Source organism: Ctenopharyngodon idella, chromosome 3, assembly GCF_019924925.1.
Source record: "Ctenopharyngodon idella isolate HZGC_01 chromosome 3, HZGC01, whole genome shotgun sequence".
Classification (NCBI taxonomy): domain Eukaryota; kingdom Metazoa; phylum Chordata; class Actinopteri; order Cypriniformes; family Xenocyprididae; genus Ctenopharyngodon; species Ctenopharyngodon idella.
The window spans coordinates 1,413,471-1,431,445 of NC_067222.1; the positions used below are offsets into that span (position 1 = coordinate 1,413,471).

At 36.5% G+C, this 17,975-nt stretch overlaps 2 protein-coding genes across 3 annotated transcripts in view; both read right to left on the bottom strand.

Annotated features, from left to right (window-relative positions):
* On the bottom strand, positions 1-6,834 carry LOC127509459 (cytochrome P450 2K1-like). Of its 2 annotated transcripts, XM_051888214.1 has the most exons (10): positions 6,605-6,834; positions 3,230-3,332; positions 2,985-3,147; positions 2,298-2,447; positions 2,050-2,210; positions 1,765-1,944; positions 1,161-1,302; positions 890-1,074; positions 666-807; positions 1-530 (listed from the first exon to the last, which is right to left on the bottom strand). In XM_051888214.1, exons 1-10 carry the CDS (start codon positions 6,637-6,639, stop codon positions 343-345), a joined length of 1,449 nt encoding a protein of 482 aa, XP_051744174.1. In that variant the 5' UTR covers positions 6,640-6,834; the 3' UTR covers positions 1-342. The 2 variants fall into 2 exon arrangements, with proteins under 2 accessions (XP_051744174.1, XP_051744173.1); XM_051888213.1 differs by lacking the exon at positions 6,605-6,834 and having other exon boundaries at positions 3,230-5,112.
* A 2,031-nt stretch (positions 6,835-8,865) lies between these two features.
* abca3b (ATP-binding cassette, sub-family A (ABC1), member 3b) overlaps positions 8,866-17,975 on the bottom strand; it is a 52,729-nt gene continuing 43,619 nt past the window's right edge. Inside the window, exons 24-31 of the mRNA XM_051888160.1 lie at positions 16,421-16,581; positions 16,197-16,331; positions 15,427-15,621; positions 15,079-15,266; positions 12,936-13,106; positions 12,644-12,840; positions 12,494-12,567; positions 8,866-10,912 (exon numbers count right to left, since the gene is read on the bottom strand). Of these exons, the coding sequence (XP_051744120.1) occupies positions 10,781-10,912; positions 12,494-12,567; positions 12,644-12,840; positions 12,936-13,106; positions 15,079-15,266; positions 15,427-15,621; positions 16,197-16,331; positions 16,421-16,581 (1,253 nt within the window). The 3' untranslated portion in view covers positions 8,866-10,780. The remainder of the gene's footprint in view (positions 10,913-12,493; positions 12,568-12,643; positions 12,841-12,935; positions 13,107-15,078; positions 15,267-15,426; positions 15,622-16,196; positions 16,332-16,420; positions 16,582-17,975) is intronic.

Below are 17,975 nucleotides of genomic sequence, written 5' to 3' on the forward strand. Positions count from 1 at the left end.
TTTTTATTATTAAAAACGTTTATTGCATGTTTTATTTTTTAAAATTTAATCTTATCTTACAGTTGTGCCTTTTAAGTCATCTTTTATAAGGAGGCTATACTTTTGTGGGAAAACAACATACAGTTTTTTTTAATGATCTTTTTGACTACAAAATTTTACAAAAAATAAAAAAATTAAACAATATGCACCTGCTGCTCAAGATGTGCAATAAAAGTCAGAAGTGATTTTGGTTTGTGGAGTTAATTCCATACATTTTGTGAATTTACTCAGAACAAGTAAAATCATGCCAGTTCTTATTTAAAATTAAGTAAAATGTGTTGCTTCTGTTTTGACTGTCCAGTATCAGGAGCGTCTGATCGCACACAGCTTGTGTGGGGATGGATTCAACGTGACCCCGACTATTCCTTTGAGATCCAGATCATCTCCAGACACTCCAGGTGGAGTTGTGAAGCGGTAGCTCTGAAGGAGGGAAGTGAAGAACAGGAAGAGCTCCATCCTGGCCAAACTCTCTCCCAAACAAACCCTTCGACCTGAGAGAGAGAGAGAGAGAGAGAGAGAGAGAGAGAGAGAGAGAGAGAGAGAGAGAGAGAGAGAGAGAGAGACTGTTTAATTCAAAGTCAAATGTTTATTTCTTCAAAACATTGGGAGCTTAGATTTGAGCATACCTGCAGAAAAGGGTATAAAAGCATCTCTCCTGACAAACTGGCCCTTCTCATCTAAGAAGTGTTCTGGGTAAAAGCTGTTCGGTTTCTCCCATTCGCTTGGATCCTTCAGAACAGACGTCAACAGAGGAATGACAGTGGTACCCTAGAAAATGGAGAAAAGACAATGTTCAAGATGCACATGGTATCTTTTCTAGGCCTTATACCCATTTATTCTTCTGACAAACCTTTTTGATGAAGTATCCATTGAAGTGAACATCACAGCTGGTCTTATGAGGGAGACTCATGGGCACTATGTTGGCCAGCCTCTGAGTTTCATGAATCACAGCGTCTGTATACGGTAATTTCTTCCTGTCTTCCACCACTGGCTGACGTCCACCGATCACTCGGTCAATCTCCTCTTGAACTCGATCTGCACACAAATACAACATACGTTTGTTTCTTTGGACACCACTGGATTCAGCATTGAGGAAAATCTCTTGGCATCACTGTTTTTACCCTGTATATGAGGGTATTTGGCCATGAGCATCAAACCCCAGCGCAGAGTCGTTCCTGTCGTGTCAGTACCAGCAACAAACAGATTTATTACTGTCACAAAAAGATTCTCCTGGTGAAAGTATGAGTCCTTCTTGCAGGATTGCTGACAAGTACAAAAAGCACAAAGCACAAATGTATTCTTTTTACTAAAATAATGAGGACATGAAATGATAAATACATTCAAAATGCACATGCAAACAGAAGGTTTTTGCATTTTTGAACAGTCTGAACTGTTAATATATATATGCGTTTATGTATGTGTGTGTGTCACGGCTAGTTGAAGCAGAGGTGAAAAGAGCAGGATCTAATTGCAGCAGTTAACAAACTCAAAAAATAACAGTGATACTCAGGATACTCAGATTTAAAAACACGAAAAGAACAACCAACTATTATCGACGAAGATGGAACAAAGACAAACAGAAAGTGATGTAATGTTATGTTATGATATTTCATTTTAAATTGATAACCATGCCAAATAATTAAAGAAATAATTGTTTAATAATCAAAGCTGATGATTAATATTTACTTTGTCCTGTATTTCTATGCAACAGGGTGATTTCCGTACCTCGTCGCTCTGTTTCCGGATGAGAAAGGAGTCGACAAACCCTCTGCGGTCCTGTGGATTCAGAGTCTCCAGCAGCCTATTGATCAACTTCGTCATTTCTGCTCTATTTTTTAATATATTTCTTACAATAATCCTTTTGCTGTTGAGGAACGGACCCAACCATGGAAATATATTATAAAGCTACAAGTACACATAGAGAAATAAAGGCATGTATTAAAAAAAAATTTAAAAACTGAAGCTACCGAAAAAATTCTCTTTAACATAAAGTAGAATATACTTCCATACCATCATAGCAGCCGATCCACCAACACGAACATTTTCATTTGCCCTGTCGACCATTGCTGTGAATCGAGGGTCTGTGTATTCAAATCTGCTGCCGTACACAATAGATGAGATGATGTTTGACACAGCGTAGTTCACAGGCTGTGTTGTGTCGAAGGCTTTCCCTGTGAAGAGAAAACAAATGTCTCTCAATGGATCCTTTAAACGAAGAGCATGATTGCAGATGTCCATAAATGTGTTTCATCTTGTACCTTCAAACTTATCAAACTCTCCTTTCAGATACTGAATCTCCTCTATGATTTTCTCTTCACTTCCTCTCTTGCCCATCCCGAAGTCCCGCAGGTTGCTGAGAGCGAATCGTCGCATCTCTTTCCAGTTCTCTCCATTGGAAAAGAGGATTCCTGATCAACACAAAACCACCTTACTGTGAGTCTCAGCAACAACACAAGCAGAAAATTATTACTTACTGAATTAGACATACATTACCTTTAGACCTTTGGGACTTATAAAGTGTCAGTTTGCTTATAAGCATTATATGTCAGGTTAAAAAGCGACTAGTCATTTCACAAATTCATGAATTTATGTTATTTTAAAAAATTTAAAAAACAATTTTGTCACCAAATATTGCTGGCAATCCTTAAATACTCTTTGATTAAAGACACATTTTCAAGCCAACAGAAAGGCATTTTTAGTTTTTCATGGTTAAAGTAAGTGGTTTATTCCCAATTTTTCTTCAACATGAAATGTTTTATGCATGTTTACAGTGAGCTCATATTAGTGCCAAATTTAATGAAAACCATCAGTATATATTGGCCTGAAGAGACCATGAAGAACTTAAAGGTTATGCAACATGTTTGTTTTGCAACAAGTCTTTTACAGTTTGTTCTGTATATTAAGTTTCTGTACATTTGAGTTGGAAAAAAGCCAAAGAATCCTACCATGTTCATCGTTCATTATCCTGAAACCAGGTGCAATATTTCTGTCACCAAACTCTTCTGCATAGTTCACAAGAGCTTCTTTGACAGTTTTGTACCCAACTAAGACCACAGTTTTGCTGGGACCCAAAAATACTTGGAATATGTTTCCGTAGGTTTTGGACAGCTGGAGGACACAGAGGAAGACATTTACAAACAAATCTTAAAATGTTAGGCTACTATTCATTTTAAACGTATTAAGTTCTCACCTCACAAAAGGTGTCAAAGGGTCTCTTGAGGTCAAGGGTCAGCAGGTTCCCCAGCAGCGGCAGTGGTTTGGGTCCAGGTGGCTCTTTCCCCTCTTTCTGAGATCTGGATCCAGAGGAAAGCAAATACAAAACCAGAAGTAACAGCAAAGCACCCAGTAATGTACCTGTGCTGAGAAACTGCAGAAGTGACTCGATTACAGCCATTTTCTCTCTAAGCTTCTGAACTGATGCACTCACATTTATAGCTGATATGTATGGGAGGGACCTTGTGTGATCCTAAACAAACTGTAAAAATCCATGAGAATAGAGGATTGGTAAGATTATATCAGCATGTATGTGACACCCTTCGGGGAATCATTAACCTTCTTCAGCCTCTTAAAAAAAGACAGGAACATTTTTTCAAGAAATAAAGCCTTAAAAGCAAAAAATCAGGTTTAACGCAATATTTACTCCAGTATTATTGCATTTACATGATTAAAATATGCCTTTTGTTTTATATATGCACTAAATATTGTAATATTGTCTACTTTCCCAACAATGCACAGCAAAGCAGGTGTGAACTGTGACACACAGAGATACTGTGACCTTTATTAAACTTCAAACCAGCACAATATATATTCCAACACTTAACGTATACATTCAACTTTAAAACACTATTATGAGCTTAATTATTTCTTTTATATATTATAAGCTTTACAATACAAGAACAAAGAAATGCTCCAAGAGAAAGACAATCTCAATATCTCACCCACTGACAATTTACATCAAGTTTGGACTCACAAGGGCTTTGAGAAAGGGTTGGAAAAGAAATAAGGCATTTCCATAGTTATCCCATAGACGTTTTGTTAACGTCCATTTGTGTACTAATTTATCATTTCTGTTTGATTATTGATTTGATTTTCTTAATAGTTTAGTCATTTTCCTTTAGTAGTATTTAGTGAGTGTGATATTTTACTCTTGCATATCTTTTTGTTAATACATTAATTTTTATTGCAAACCGTGTCATTCTTGTGTTGATAATCAGAGGCTCTACAAGCTCGCCCGATTCTCACAAATCCTTCAGACTTCTCAGATGACAAACTTTCTTCAATTTATATAATTCTAATTCAGTCAACAATCTTCTATGATTGTTCTTTACTGTCAAGGTGAAATTCCTTGGCTGGTGCCTCGTAATATAGGAAGGAATCATCTGACACTCTCACACTCACCTTATAGGTGACTTGTGACCAAAAAACCCTCAATATTAATACTAAATATTAATATTTAAGACCATAAATCACTATACAATAAACGAGGACTAAGCCCTGTTCACACCGCCAGCGACTTTGCTGCTGTATGTCGCTAGTGGGCGTTCCTAGTGTTGTCGCTCTAATGCTATTGGTAGACTGCACGTCTATGGCCATAACATTAGAAAATGCAATCACAAATGATATATTTTGCTGGAAAAAATAAGATACCATTCTAATTAGACTTAAAAGAATTAAAAGTAGCATTCTGTTGTTGGAGAGTGTTGCGATATAAAATACAGCAGTGCTCAGTACATTAAATCAATAACCAGATTAATGACTGGTCAATCAATTAATTAAACTCATACTGCCAAAAATTACTAAAACGTCATTCAAATTTGTAAAATAATCAATTTTCTTGTCCATGCATCATTTTATTATATCTATGTATGTAGTTAGTGGGAGTGTGAGTATGTGTTAGAAATCATGTTGAGAGAACATTGTGCTTGGTACATTTTTCGTCTTCAAACTAAACTTAGATATCCAGCCAACAAAGTTTAAATCCCATTTGGCTAGTGCGCTTCCTATAATGTTTACGCATTAGGTCAGTAGGCGGTCTTTTGTGGTTGTTTGAACGCAATCGACCACATGAGCATTTACACTACAAAAGCAGTCCGGTCAAATGTGTTTTCGACTCCTTTGGAAGTGGTCAAAAGTGGACAGGCTCAAAATGTTTTAGACCCCGTTTACACCGGTATTTAGTGTCATGTGATCCGATCGACCAAAATGCATCTTAATACCAGGTGTAAACAGGGCCTAAATTGAATAACGGTTCACTTGCATCAAAAATAAACAATGTTTTTGTATCAACCACAATGTACAGTGAATTAATATAAATTAATATTAATTAAAGACATTAACAAAGCAAACTGTAGACAATAGCTATGTTTCCATCCAAAGATAATTTAATTTAACTTATGCGCAAAATTGGCAGCGTTTCCGTTCAATGTGTTCAAGAGAACAAAATAATCACTTCCTGGGAAATTGGTGCAAAATATCAGTAATAAAAATGGAAGTTGCTGCCATCGGGGAAGCCACTGTGGCTCAGAGTGTGCAGGTGAAACTCAATAAACACTGTCAGGTTGTCTTGAGTTCAGAGGCAGATGCTGTTTGGGAACACAATCATAGTGAGGCAGTTTTGAAAGGTCATTCTACCAAATCATTTTGATGACAGACTTTAGTTCAGGCATTGCAGAATGACCAAACCAACATTTGAGAAGCTGTGAGATGAGATTGGTCCGCTGGTTAATCCAGTTATCCAATCACATCCTCTGTTGAGGCAAAGTCACGTGAGTTTTTGTTTGCACATTGAGGGGTTTATTCGGTAAATGTGTTTCCATTGTAGTTTATGCACGTCTTCTTATTGGATAAAAAATGATCCACCTCAATTGAGCGCATGCATTTTTTAATGCTCATTTTTAGAATTTATGCACATAGTGGCGTTTCCATCCAGCATTTTTTTGAATGTGATATCCCAAAATTTGCATAAAAATATGTGGATGGAAATAGCTACTGTAACACTTTTCCTATTCAGCCTGTCATGTTAATTATTTTGCACTGGTCTGATACTCCGCTATTGCCTTCAATCAAACAGTAACTGACTGTCCTTAGGTACTATATAATTGGCAATAAAAATGGCAATAAACAAGCTACTATAAATGGTTCATTATGTTCCTCTGTTCAGTTGTTTATTTGGCCTGATATATTGATGGCCAACTGTGTCAAGAGTAAAGCTGGAATATTACACAGCTGTTTTAACACCTGCAAATAGATCAGATCAGACTGAAGATGATTAAACATTGTGCAATACACTTTTATACCTGAGTGACATATCTGTACTGCAATATATCAAAACAATAGTGGATCATGTTGATAGTTAATGCGATGAACTCTGCAGTGTGAACTTGAGAAGAACTGACTTCATACATCCACTAAATATCACCAAAAACCCAGCTGATTCAAAAGACATTTTGATGATGACAAAAAGTGAAGCGAAAAGATCCTGAAGCATTTGAGACTTTGAGACACAGACACTTGAACAAATACAATAATGCGCACACATTTACAAGTGACTTGAGAGTCTAAATACCTTTTGGTGCCGCAGTACAGAAAGACGGTTGACATTCGTCCTCCTTTCCCATGGCTGAACCTTCACCTGTCTAAGGATGATTAGCTTTTATTGCGAACTGTGTCAGGGGTTGACAGGAACACAGAGGCTGTAACAAGTCATGTTTTGATTCTTGCGCACTTGTGCTAACAGGTCTGAGAACATAAAAGGTGAATAATGGCATTAATAGTGAAATTTCAGTTCAAGATATGGTATACGTCTTCATCTTCAAACCATATAATAATAAACATTTATTTGTATAGCACTTTTGATCCATGGAATGCAGCTTCACAAGCATCAAAACAAATATTGGCAATACAATTTCATGCAATATTAATATAAAAAAAATATTCTAAAGCAACTATAAAAGGATCATAAAGCAAAATAAAAACATAAAACAAACGTTCAATTTCACACAATATTGTTACACTCATAAGCAACCTTAAAAAGATATGTCTTAACTCGCCTTTTTAAAAACATTAATCCTGGTAGCCTCTTTCACTTCATTTGGTAGACAATTCCAAATATTTTGGAGCACAGTGGCTAAAAGAAGTACCATCGGATTGCTTAAGATTTACTGTATGATGTGCCAAAGGGAGCGTATATAATGAAAATAAAAGTGGTCCAAGAACTGATCCTTGAGGAACACCATATTTTTGAGCCAATTTAAACAATCCTTTCCAGTCTGTTTAGCACCTGTATTTATCTGCATTTAATCTCAGATCATTTACTACCTCTAATAATGTTGTTTCAGTATTATGACCTTGTCTGAAACCTGACTGATATTTGTCCTGAATATTATATTCATCCTGAATATTGTATTCATCTAAAAATTGAATGAAGCTGTTGCAATACAACTTTTTCTAAAATCTTACTTAAAAATGAAATTAGTCTATAATTATTAAGGTGAGAACAATCCAGGTTTGTTTTTTCTTTAGAAGTGGCTTCACAACAGCACATTTAAAAGCATTAGGAAAAATGGCTGTCTCCAGGGAACAATTAACTATATCGAGGATGTAGTCTATCAAACAGTGCAAAACCTCTTTAAAAAAAAAAAAATGATGGTATAGAGTCAAGATAGCTGAAGGAGAAATTTAGCTGAGAGATAATTTGCAAAGAAAAAAAAAAATCTCTTTGAACTTTTCCATTTTATGGTGTGGATAACTTCCCAATTCATCTGGAAAAAATTATCAGTATAATCAATAGCAGATCTAATCTGTATTATCTTATTATTATTAAAAAAAAATGTAGCTTCACACATAGTTACAGAGGGCTGATCTATCTATGGTAGTAAAAAAGTATTCTGGGATTTTTACTATTTTCATTAATTATCTTTGAATAATATAGTTGTCTTTCAGAACGCACTTTTTTTGTGTCTTCTGAAATGTTAGTCAGTAGAATCTCACAGTGAACAGTTAATTTTGTTTTCTCCATTGACGCTCTGACTTACAGCATTCCCTCTTAAGTCGATAGATGTGTTAGTTTTTCACGGCATATTCTTAGATATCAATTTTTTTTCTCTCTTAAATCACTACATCTAGAGTTGATTTTAAAGAGGCATTAAAACGATCAACCTTATGTACAGTAAGCATTTCACTCAAAGATAAAGGCGTTTATCTTTTATATAGGCTACTTGTAAAAGTCTACGAAATGAACTCTAGCCTCCTTTTCTCCAGAATAGTGCTAACACAAGTCTTTCACCTCCTGATATTATTTATAAAAACACATTACTGCACTCTTAAAAATTAAGGTTCTTTAGAATTTTAAAATGTTTAAAATGTGAACATTTTGTCACCATTTACTCACTCTGATGTTGTCACCCTGTATGGATTTCTTCTGTATAACACAAAAGAAGAACTTTGGGAACCAAACAACACTGAAGCCCACTGAGTTTCACTGAATGGACAAAAAACACAGATATTTTCTGTTCTGTTAAGCAGAAGAAAGTCATACAGTAAGTTAGTTATAAATTTATAAAAACAACAATAATAGTAATGAAGTAAAATTATTCAAGTACTTCACAGACTCCTGAACTGAAAGTTAACTATTAACTGGTGACAGCTGGTTTATCCTAGTTACGTTATTGACCCTTTTCACATTTCCAGGTTTGGAGCGGGAAAGAAAACTATAGAACGTCTGCAAGATTTAGATGTTAATTATGGCAGAAATGCGTCATCAAACTGTAAGAGTCCATAGGATAGCAAACACAATCTATATAAAAAGAAAACAACTTCTGAACACAATTCCTTTGCATAAGGCAGATTTAATAAAAAAGGAAAAAATGGCAATACTTACATTTCTCACAAGGTTAATTTAGTGATACAGTACACAAGATTACAATTATGTAAATTCCCTTTTTGCATTATGGTATATATTTTTAACCATTTTTAATCAACATTGTCATCATTAACATTCTCAAGTTTGCTTTCTCGATTCTCAAAATGCAATATTTCAGTTTCAAACAAGCAGTTCAGACACGAAAGCCAGAGCACTGTGCAAAACAGACCAATAAACGACACAAAACAGAAAAGAAACCTTTTGTAGTCAGTCACCTTCGAGCCCTGTTTTATCTATAGTATGTCAGTGTGTACGAGGTTAAGGTGACGAATGAGCCCGTGTTTCCTTCATTCGCTATGAAAGTACATTCAGTTAACGTGAATCTGGACGGAAACGTGGACCGACGCAGGTTAAACTGATGTCAGTACGGTCTGCTTTACTTTGAATGTAGAATCATGTTGAAGAAAGATTCATTGACGTCCTTCAAGAGCATAACAATGTGGAATGCAATGGAGAAATTAGCTTAGCAGTATGAAATACTAGCAGAACAAATTTCTCGTAGTTAAATAAAACGTTCAATGCAAAAAACGTACGTAAGAATGATTTTTACAAACAATTGCACCAATTAATCCCTCTGGCTTTGTGATACTTCGGTGAGCTCTTTTATGGATCTTTCTGACAGCGAATGAATTGGTCCACATCAGTATAGTGCAAAAAAACACAGCAGGATGAATTCAAACCACAGTAACAAACAAAAGTTTCTGCAAATGTTGTGGTTTTTGCTCTTTGACAGACTCTCATCATACAAGCGAACATTTAGTGCATCTAAAGACATTTAGTTTGATGCAGACATAAAAAAAAAAGTGCACTGTACGTCCTCTAGTGCTCATCTGCAGAATTACACATAGCCCATGTTGCACTATTCAAAAAAAAAAAAAAAATCTCTATTCATCACAATCTGGTAAAAATCATAACTGGAAATGTGAAGAGAAAAAGCCTTAAAATATTTGTGGTCTCTTTCAAAACAAACATGTTTTGACTGAAAAATTAAGGTATCAGGAGTTACTTTTAGCAGCGAAAAAAAAAATAAAAGTGACTTTTATTTTGACATACATAACACAAAATTGATATATCACAAATAACTGACTATAAATGCCTAGATAAGGGGGATAAAGCTATTGTATAAATTCTATAAATGACCTAAAGCTATTCCATAAAATTTTACATTCACTAACTTTTCCTGTAAATTTAATATTCTGACATTTCAAACCCAAAGGAGCAGCATTTTTTGTTTAGACTTTCACATTATGTTTTGGACATTGCATTTTTCAATATTTTCGCCCTTTTTTGTGTAGAAAGGGGGCGAAGTGCATGTACCTTTAGCCTTAAGACCACAATAGAAAACAGGTGAAGAGAAACAAACAAAAAAAGTCATCCATAAATAACAGTAATCGTACACAAGTGCACACATGAGACATCTCGTCTGTCACTCTCACAGATGATGAACAAACACCACTTCCTTTCAGGCGAGCGGTGCGGAGACCCACCGATTAAAATTCAAAGAGTGTTTCAGAGTGTGACGGAACTTCCCGTTGAAACTCAAACTGCTCGCAAACGCACAGACAGATGTTAAATAAACACTGTATATGGTTACCCAACTGGCCAAGATCTTGCGTTAATGGTCCTGCCGCCGTGCGACACAGTGTTTGAGTCCGGAAGTGTGTGTTATGCATGTATGATCATGTCAGAAATGTGTAAGTGAAGAGAGACACCTGAGCAATGTCCACTGTCTGACGGAGAGTCAGTCGGCCCAGGATGTACCTTCTACTCAGCAGGTGAAGATCAACTCAAGGAGCGTCATCCCCTCTGAGCTTCAGCGTGTCATTTCCTGCAGGCCTCAGCGCAGTGCTGGAACTGGGCGAAGCCGAGAAACACCTGCTCCAGTGAGATCTGGCTGACACAGTAGTCCTCGATGCCGTACTTCTGTTTGGCTGTTTCTAGGACCCCGAACACCTGAGACAAAAAGATGCGTTAAAAATGTGTCATATCAGTGTGTTTACAGTGAAACGCACTTGTCAATCGAGCGTTCATTATGCAGGGACATCTGTCTACAAGTACACGCTAAACATGTCTTCTTCATCAAACTGTGTATTGGCGATGGAAAGTGTCTAATTGCACTAAGTGTAAATAGCCTGTCTTGTTGGCAAAGGCTATTTACATTAACTCCGCCCACCAATGTCTGGTTGGGCCACACAAGATTAAAAAGATGCACACCTCTCAATGCCTGCAGTGGTGTAGGCCGTAGGGAATATGGCGCATGAAAGTAGCTTTTGACGCGACTAACCCGAGTTCGAATCCGCCTTTTGCCGAGCTTGCTCTTCTCCCTTTTCCCATCACAAATCAGATCGGAAAGGCATTTATTTTCAATAAAAATTAAGAAAATATTTGAAAAGTGGAAATAAAGTGCTTAATAATAAGTGTAGGGAGGGCTTTATTGTCCCTATAAGGTGGCATCCATTTAATAATTTTAATAAATATAATAATTTACACTGTTATTATTGCATCCTATTAATGTACAACAATACTGAGGACTTATTGCACAGAACTGCTACTTTTATATAGTGTAAATAGAATATATTGCTATTTTCACTGAGTGTAAATAGCCGCTGCCTTAAATATTAGCATAACGTTCATTTGCAGTTTTGAATTTTGCATAAAAAATGTGTTTTTGTGTAAAAACAAAATATAATTTTGGGCCGACCAAAATAACGAGTCAATAAAGAGGTTTTTGTGTAAATACTGGTTATGTTTGAAAAGGACAACTAGCATACTGCATTCTACACAGTACTATATAGTACCCAGATAGGAAGTAACCATTGAAACAATGTTAATGTGTCAACGTTAACCGCATTGAACCAACATCACTTTTGCACCCGCAATTAATGTTGAAAAAATGTTGGAATTTCAAAAAAAAAATCAATGATAATGCCATTGAATCAATGTTACAATGTGATGTTAATTCCACATCATACTTGCTCTCTCAGAAAACGAAACACTACAACTGGCTTAAAACCTGAAATCAACTGCAAATAAAAAGACAATAAATCTCTCAAGATCTCAGCAGAGGATGATTAAACAACTCCGCAAACAACATTACCAGCTTCACTTATTACTAACTAGGTTGACGTTATTTCTGCCATTCATCTACAGAAGTTATTTTTGAGAATAGAATTAACAGAGGTTTAGATTGAAAATGTTTGGTCGCTATTATGGTGATCAGTGTTTCATTTTAGTAGAGCCATTTGACTGGTTTAGTTTGTGATCTTTGTAACAGTGTTTTCTAAAACACTTCATTTGTTGCAAAGGAAACCATAAAAAAATGTAATTTCTTACTCAGAAACATTTACTTACAATTATGTTGAAATCTTTGTTAAATGTAAATTGAATGATTAATTAACTTGATTTTAATTTCATTTTTTAAATTTTAATTTTAAATTCAGCTGAGATCAAACTTGAAATGGAAGGTCAAGTACAGAGCACTGCACTGTGGGAAACTGCACATTTTGGCAAGACTGGATAAGCATTGAGACGTACCTGTGCCCAGGTAAGGGTTTTGTCAGTCAGGTGATAGTGGACCATCCCCTGGTGTTCATCCTTCAATGAACTTCCTATGAAAGCCATCAGGTGATATGTTACAAACTGTCCAACTGTCCAGTGGAAATACAAAGTGTGCCATTTAAATACCTGGAAAGGTGTTTTCAATGAAGTCTTTGAAGAGCTGAAGATCCATCTCCGCTAACTCTGTCTCCACGCGGACTTTTGCCAGCAGCGTGTAACCGCTCCCAAACTTGCTCTTCAGATGCTGTGGGCTGCCCAAACATTTGAACTGGCCGTTCACCATGACAGCCAGCCGAGTACACAGCGCCTCGCACTCCTCCATACTGCAGAGAGAAAATGAGACAGGGTTCGTTCTGCTGCCCCATGCTCTTTTCATTTCCTGTTCATATCTGCGTTAGTCAGGTGATGTGTGACTTACCTGTGTGAGGTTATAATGATGGCTTTGCCAGACTCCCTGGTTCGTGTAATTGCATCCCAAAGCAGCCGTCTGGCCACAGGGTCCATGCCAGTGGACGGCTCGTCCAGAAAGATCACAGGTGGTCCACCGATCAGAGCCATGCCTGCACTCAACTTCCTCTTATTGCCGCCACTGTGCAGAGGAGCCAATAGACAACTTAAAATACATTTCGCAAACAAGTGATTTTACTTCAGAGTAGTCCTGTTGCATCCTTTTCTCTACACTTCAATCTCAAATACTCATTCAATTTCCACCTTCTATCCATCATCTAACCACCAAACTATCATATTTAACCATCATCTACATTTCAAATCTAACCATTGATCATATCTAAACATCTGTTAATTATATCTGGATCATATCCATTCATCACAACTAACCATTCATTCATCCATCATATCTAAACACCAAACCTAATCACCCCTCATATCTAACCATGCATCCACCCTTATAGCATATCTAACCATCTATCCTTCACATTTAAGTACCTTTTCATTTTATCTCACCATACATATATCTTATCTAACATACATCCATCATATCTAACCATCCATCCATCATATCTAATCATTTTTCCATTGTATCTAACATACATTCATCATATCTAACGATCATCCATCACATCTAAGTTTCTTTCTATTTTATCTAACCATACATTCATAATATCTAACCAACAATCATATCTAACTATCCATTTATCATATCTAACTATCCATCATTTCTAACTATCATCAAACCTAATCATCCATCAAATCTAACCATTCATCAATCATATCTAACCATCATTCTTCATATCTAACCACCCATCATATCTAACCATCAATGCATCATATCTAACCATTCATCCATCATATCTAACCATTCATCCATCATATCCAACCATTTATCCATCATATCCAACCATTCATCCATCATATCCATCATATCTAACCATTCATCCATCATATCTAAAAATCATTCTTCATATCAAACCACCCATCATATCTAACCATCAATGCATCATATCTAACCATTCATCCATCATATCTAACCATTCATCCATCATATCCATCATATCTAACTATTCATCCATCATATCCATCATACCTAACCATTCATCCATCATATCCAACCATTTATCCATCATATCTAACCATTCATCCATCAAATCTAAAAATCATTCTTCATATCTAACCACCCATCATATCTAACCATCAATGCAACATATCTAACCATTCATCCATCATATCCATCATATCTAACCATTCATCCATCCTATCCATAATATCTAACCATTCATCCATCATATTCATCATATCTAACCATTCATCCATCATATCTAACCATTCATCCATCATATCCATCATACCTAACCATTCATCCATCATATCCAACCATTTATCCATCATATCTAACCATTCATCCATCAAATCTAAAAATCATTCTTCATATCTAACCACCCATCATATCTAACCATCAATGGATCATATCTAACTATTCATCCATCATATCTAACCATTCATCCATCATATCCATCATATCTAACCATTCATCCATCATATCTAACCATTCATCCATCATATCCATCATATCTAACCATTCATCCATCATATCCAACCATTTATCCATCATATCTAACCATTCATCCATCATATCCAACCATTTATCCATCATATCTAACCATTCATCCATCATATCCATCATATCTAACCATTCATTCATCATATCTAACCATTCATCCATCCATCATATCTATCATATCTAACCATTCATCCATCATATCTAACCATTCATCCATCAAATCTAAAAATCATTCTTCATATCTAACCACCCATCATATCTAACCATCAATGGATCATATCTAACCATTCATCCATCATATCTAACCATTCATCCATCATATCCATCATATCTAACCATTCATCCATCATATCCATCATATCTAACCATTCATCCATCATATCTAACCATCCATCCATCTATAATATCATATTTAATATTCTATTCATCATCTAACCATCAAACATAATCATACATTATATCTTATCTTCCATTTGTCATATCTAACTACCCATCAATCATATCTAACCATCTATCCTCTTTTTCTCAGGTCTCACATTCATACCTGTAGCTGCGGACGAGTTTGTCAGCGTGAGGTTCGAGCAGCAGCGAGCGCAGGACGTTTTCTACACAGGCGGTGATATACTTCTCTGGAATGCCCCTCAGTCTGGCATACATGCTCAGGGTTTCCCGCCCTGTCATGTGATCCAGCACCGCGTCAAACTGGGGGCAATAGCCGATTCTCTGTTGTACCTGAAGCAAAATCATATTTAACAATGTGTTGAATCATATACCATTCACTTATGCCAATTATGACCATAATTTTTTTAAAAATATCAAATGTAAATCTCCAGTGTTCAGGAACTGAATCTTTTATATGAAGTGTCACATATGAGATGACAAAATGCTCCACCTTTTTCACATCTCGGAGGATGCTGTAGCCATCAATAAAGGCATCCCCTGAAGTTATGCTTTCATCTCCCGTCAGCATTTTGAATGTCGTAGTCTTCCCTGCTCCATTAAATCCCAGCAAACCAAAGCACTCTCCTTTCCCAACGGCCAGTGACAAACGGTCCACCGCTAACAGTGACTGACCACCTGAATATATCTAGTGAAACACAACCACAGATCTTAGGCAAAAGGGGAAAAGGGGCAAAAACCTTAAACTAAATAAGTAGATGATGCTATGACCAAATTAACATGGTATTTTCAGGGCATTGCAGCAATGATATTTGTTTTGTGAAAATATGCAAACAATACATCACTTCCTGTTTAGCATATTCAGCGACTTGAGTATTTCTGGAGAATGTTGCTGTACACCAATATCTCATTTAATGGCTTTTGTTAGACTTCCTTTGAATACGACAAAAGCTAATTTTGGCAAAGACTGGACAAATTTGGCAGAAAGCCATAGAAGGGACCTTCTTAATCAAGAAGCATGACCTTAGGCCAAATTATTCCCGAGCGATTTTGAGATGAATGGATTTTCTGCATGTTTTATACACTTTGGTCAATAGGTGGCGGCAGCACCATCCAACTGGTTTTGTACACTCGGGAATCTGTAGGAGACTTTAAACCATCAACAAACGGCAGAAAAAAATAGACCAGTGGAAATTGAAACCTTGTGGTACACACGTTAACATACAGTCGTTTGGAGCCAAATAACACAATGTGACCGCATACCTTGCTGAGCTCCTGTAGAATGAGTGGGCTGCCCACCATGGACTCAACCACTGGCTGGCAGTCCAAAACTCTCTTCCTCTCCTCGGCAACATCTCTGTCCTCAGGTTGAAGAGCTTCTTCTGCCAGCGCCAAAGCCTGACAAAAACACACACCCGTGATTGTGACTGATAGCATCCAAACCAATAATATGGCAGCACATGTCCTATCTTTCCCTCCTCTCCTACCTTCTTGCGTCTCCTGCAGAGGTTGAGTAGCAAGCGGATGCACCGGAGCTCGATGAGGAAGAGCAGGGCGATGAAGACGATGCCCTGCAAGGACATGGCCACCAGGAAGCGGCCCACACCAGGCTCGTCCATGGAAAAGTAGTTCACTTGATACGTGATGTCTGCGGACAACCAGCAAAAATGACAATGAGAATGACAACACAGTCCCCAATTAAGTGTGCCAGATGATGCTAATCACTCATGCTAGCACTGCTTCTCAATGACATGATAACATTGGTGGTGCATATTATAGAAAATAGGCAGAAAAAAGAAAATTCAGTGTCCACAGCTTCACATTTACATTAGCCAAGTGAATGCACATTTCTAATTCCTAAAATAAGTCCATATCAAATCCAATGCAACTAAATGACAGGAAAATATTAAATATTTACAAGTTTTCACATATAAACAGCCATCATATACAACCATCCATGTATCATATAAAACCATCATCCATAATATCTAACCATCTAACCATTCATCATATCTAACATCATCCATCATATCTAACATCATCCATTCATTCATCCATCATATCTAACATCATCCATCATATCTAACATCATCCATCCATCCATTCATCATATCTAACATCATCCATCATATCTAACCATCCATCCATTCATTCATCCATCATATCTAACATCATCCATCATATCTAACCATCCATCCATCCATCCATCCATCCATCGTATTTAACATCATCCATCATAACTAACTATCTATCCATTCATTCATCCATCATTCATTCATCAATCATATCTAACATCATCGATCATATCTAACCATCCATCCATTCATCATATCTAACATCATCCATCATATCTAACCATCCATCCATCCATCCATCCATCCATCATTCATTCATCCATCATATCTAACATCATCCATCATATCTAACCATCCATCCATTCATCCTATTTAACATCATCCATCATATCTAACCATCCATCCATCCATCCATCATATTTAACATCATCCATCCATCCATCCATCATATCTAACATCATCCATCATATCTAACCATCCATCCATCCATCCATCCATCCATCATTCATTCATCCATCATATCTAACATCATCCATCATATCTAACCATCCATCCATCCATCCATCATATTTAACATCATCCATCCATCCATCCATCATATCTAACATCATCCATCATATCTAACCATCCATCCATCCATCCATCCATCCATCCATCATATTTAACACCATCCGTCATATCTAACCATCTATCCATTCATTCATCCATCATATCTAACATCATCCATTATATCTAACTATCCATCTATACATCATATCTAACATCATCCATCATATCTAACCATTCATCCATCCATCCATCCATCATATCTAACATCATCTATTATATCTAATCATCCATCCATTCATCATATCTAACCATCCATCATATCTAACCATCCATTAATTCATCATCCATCATATCTAACCATCCATGCATTCATTCATCCATCCATCCTTCATATCTAACCATCCGTTCATTCATCCAT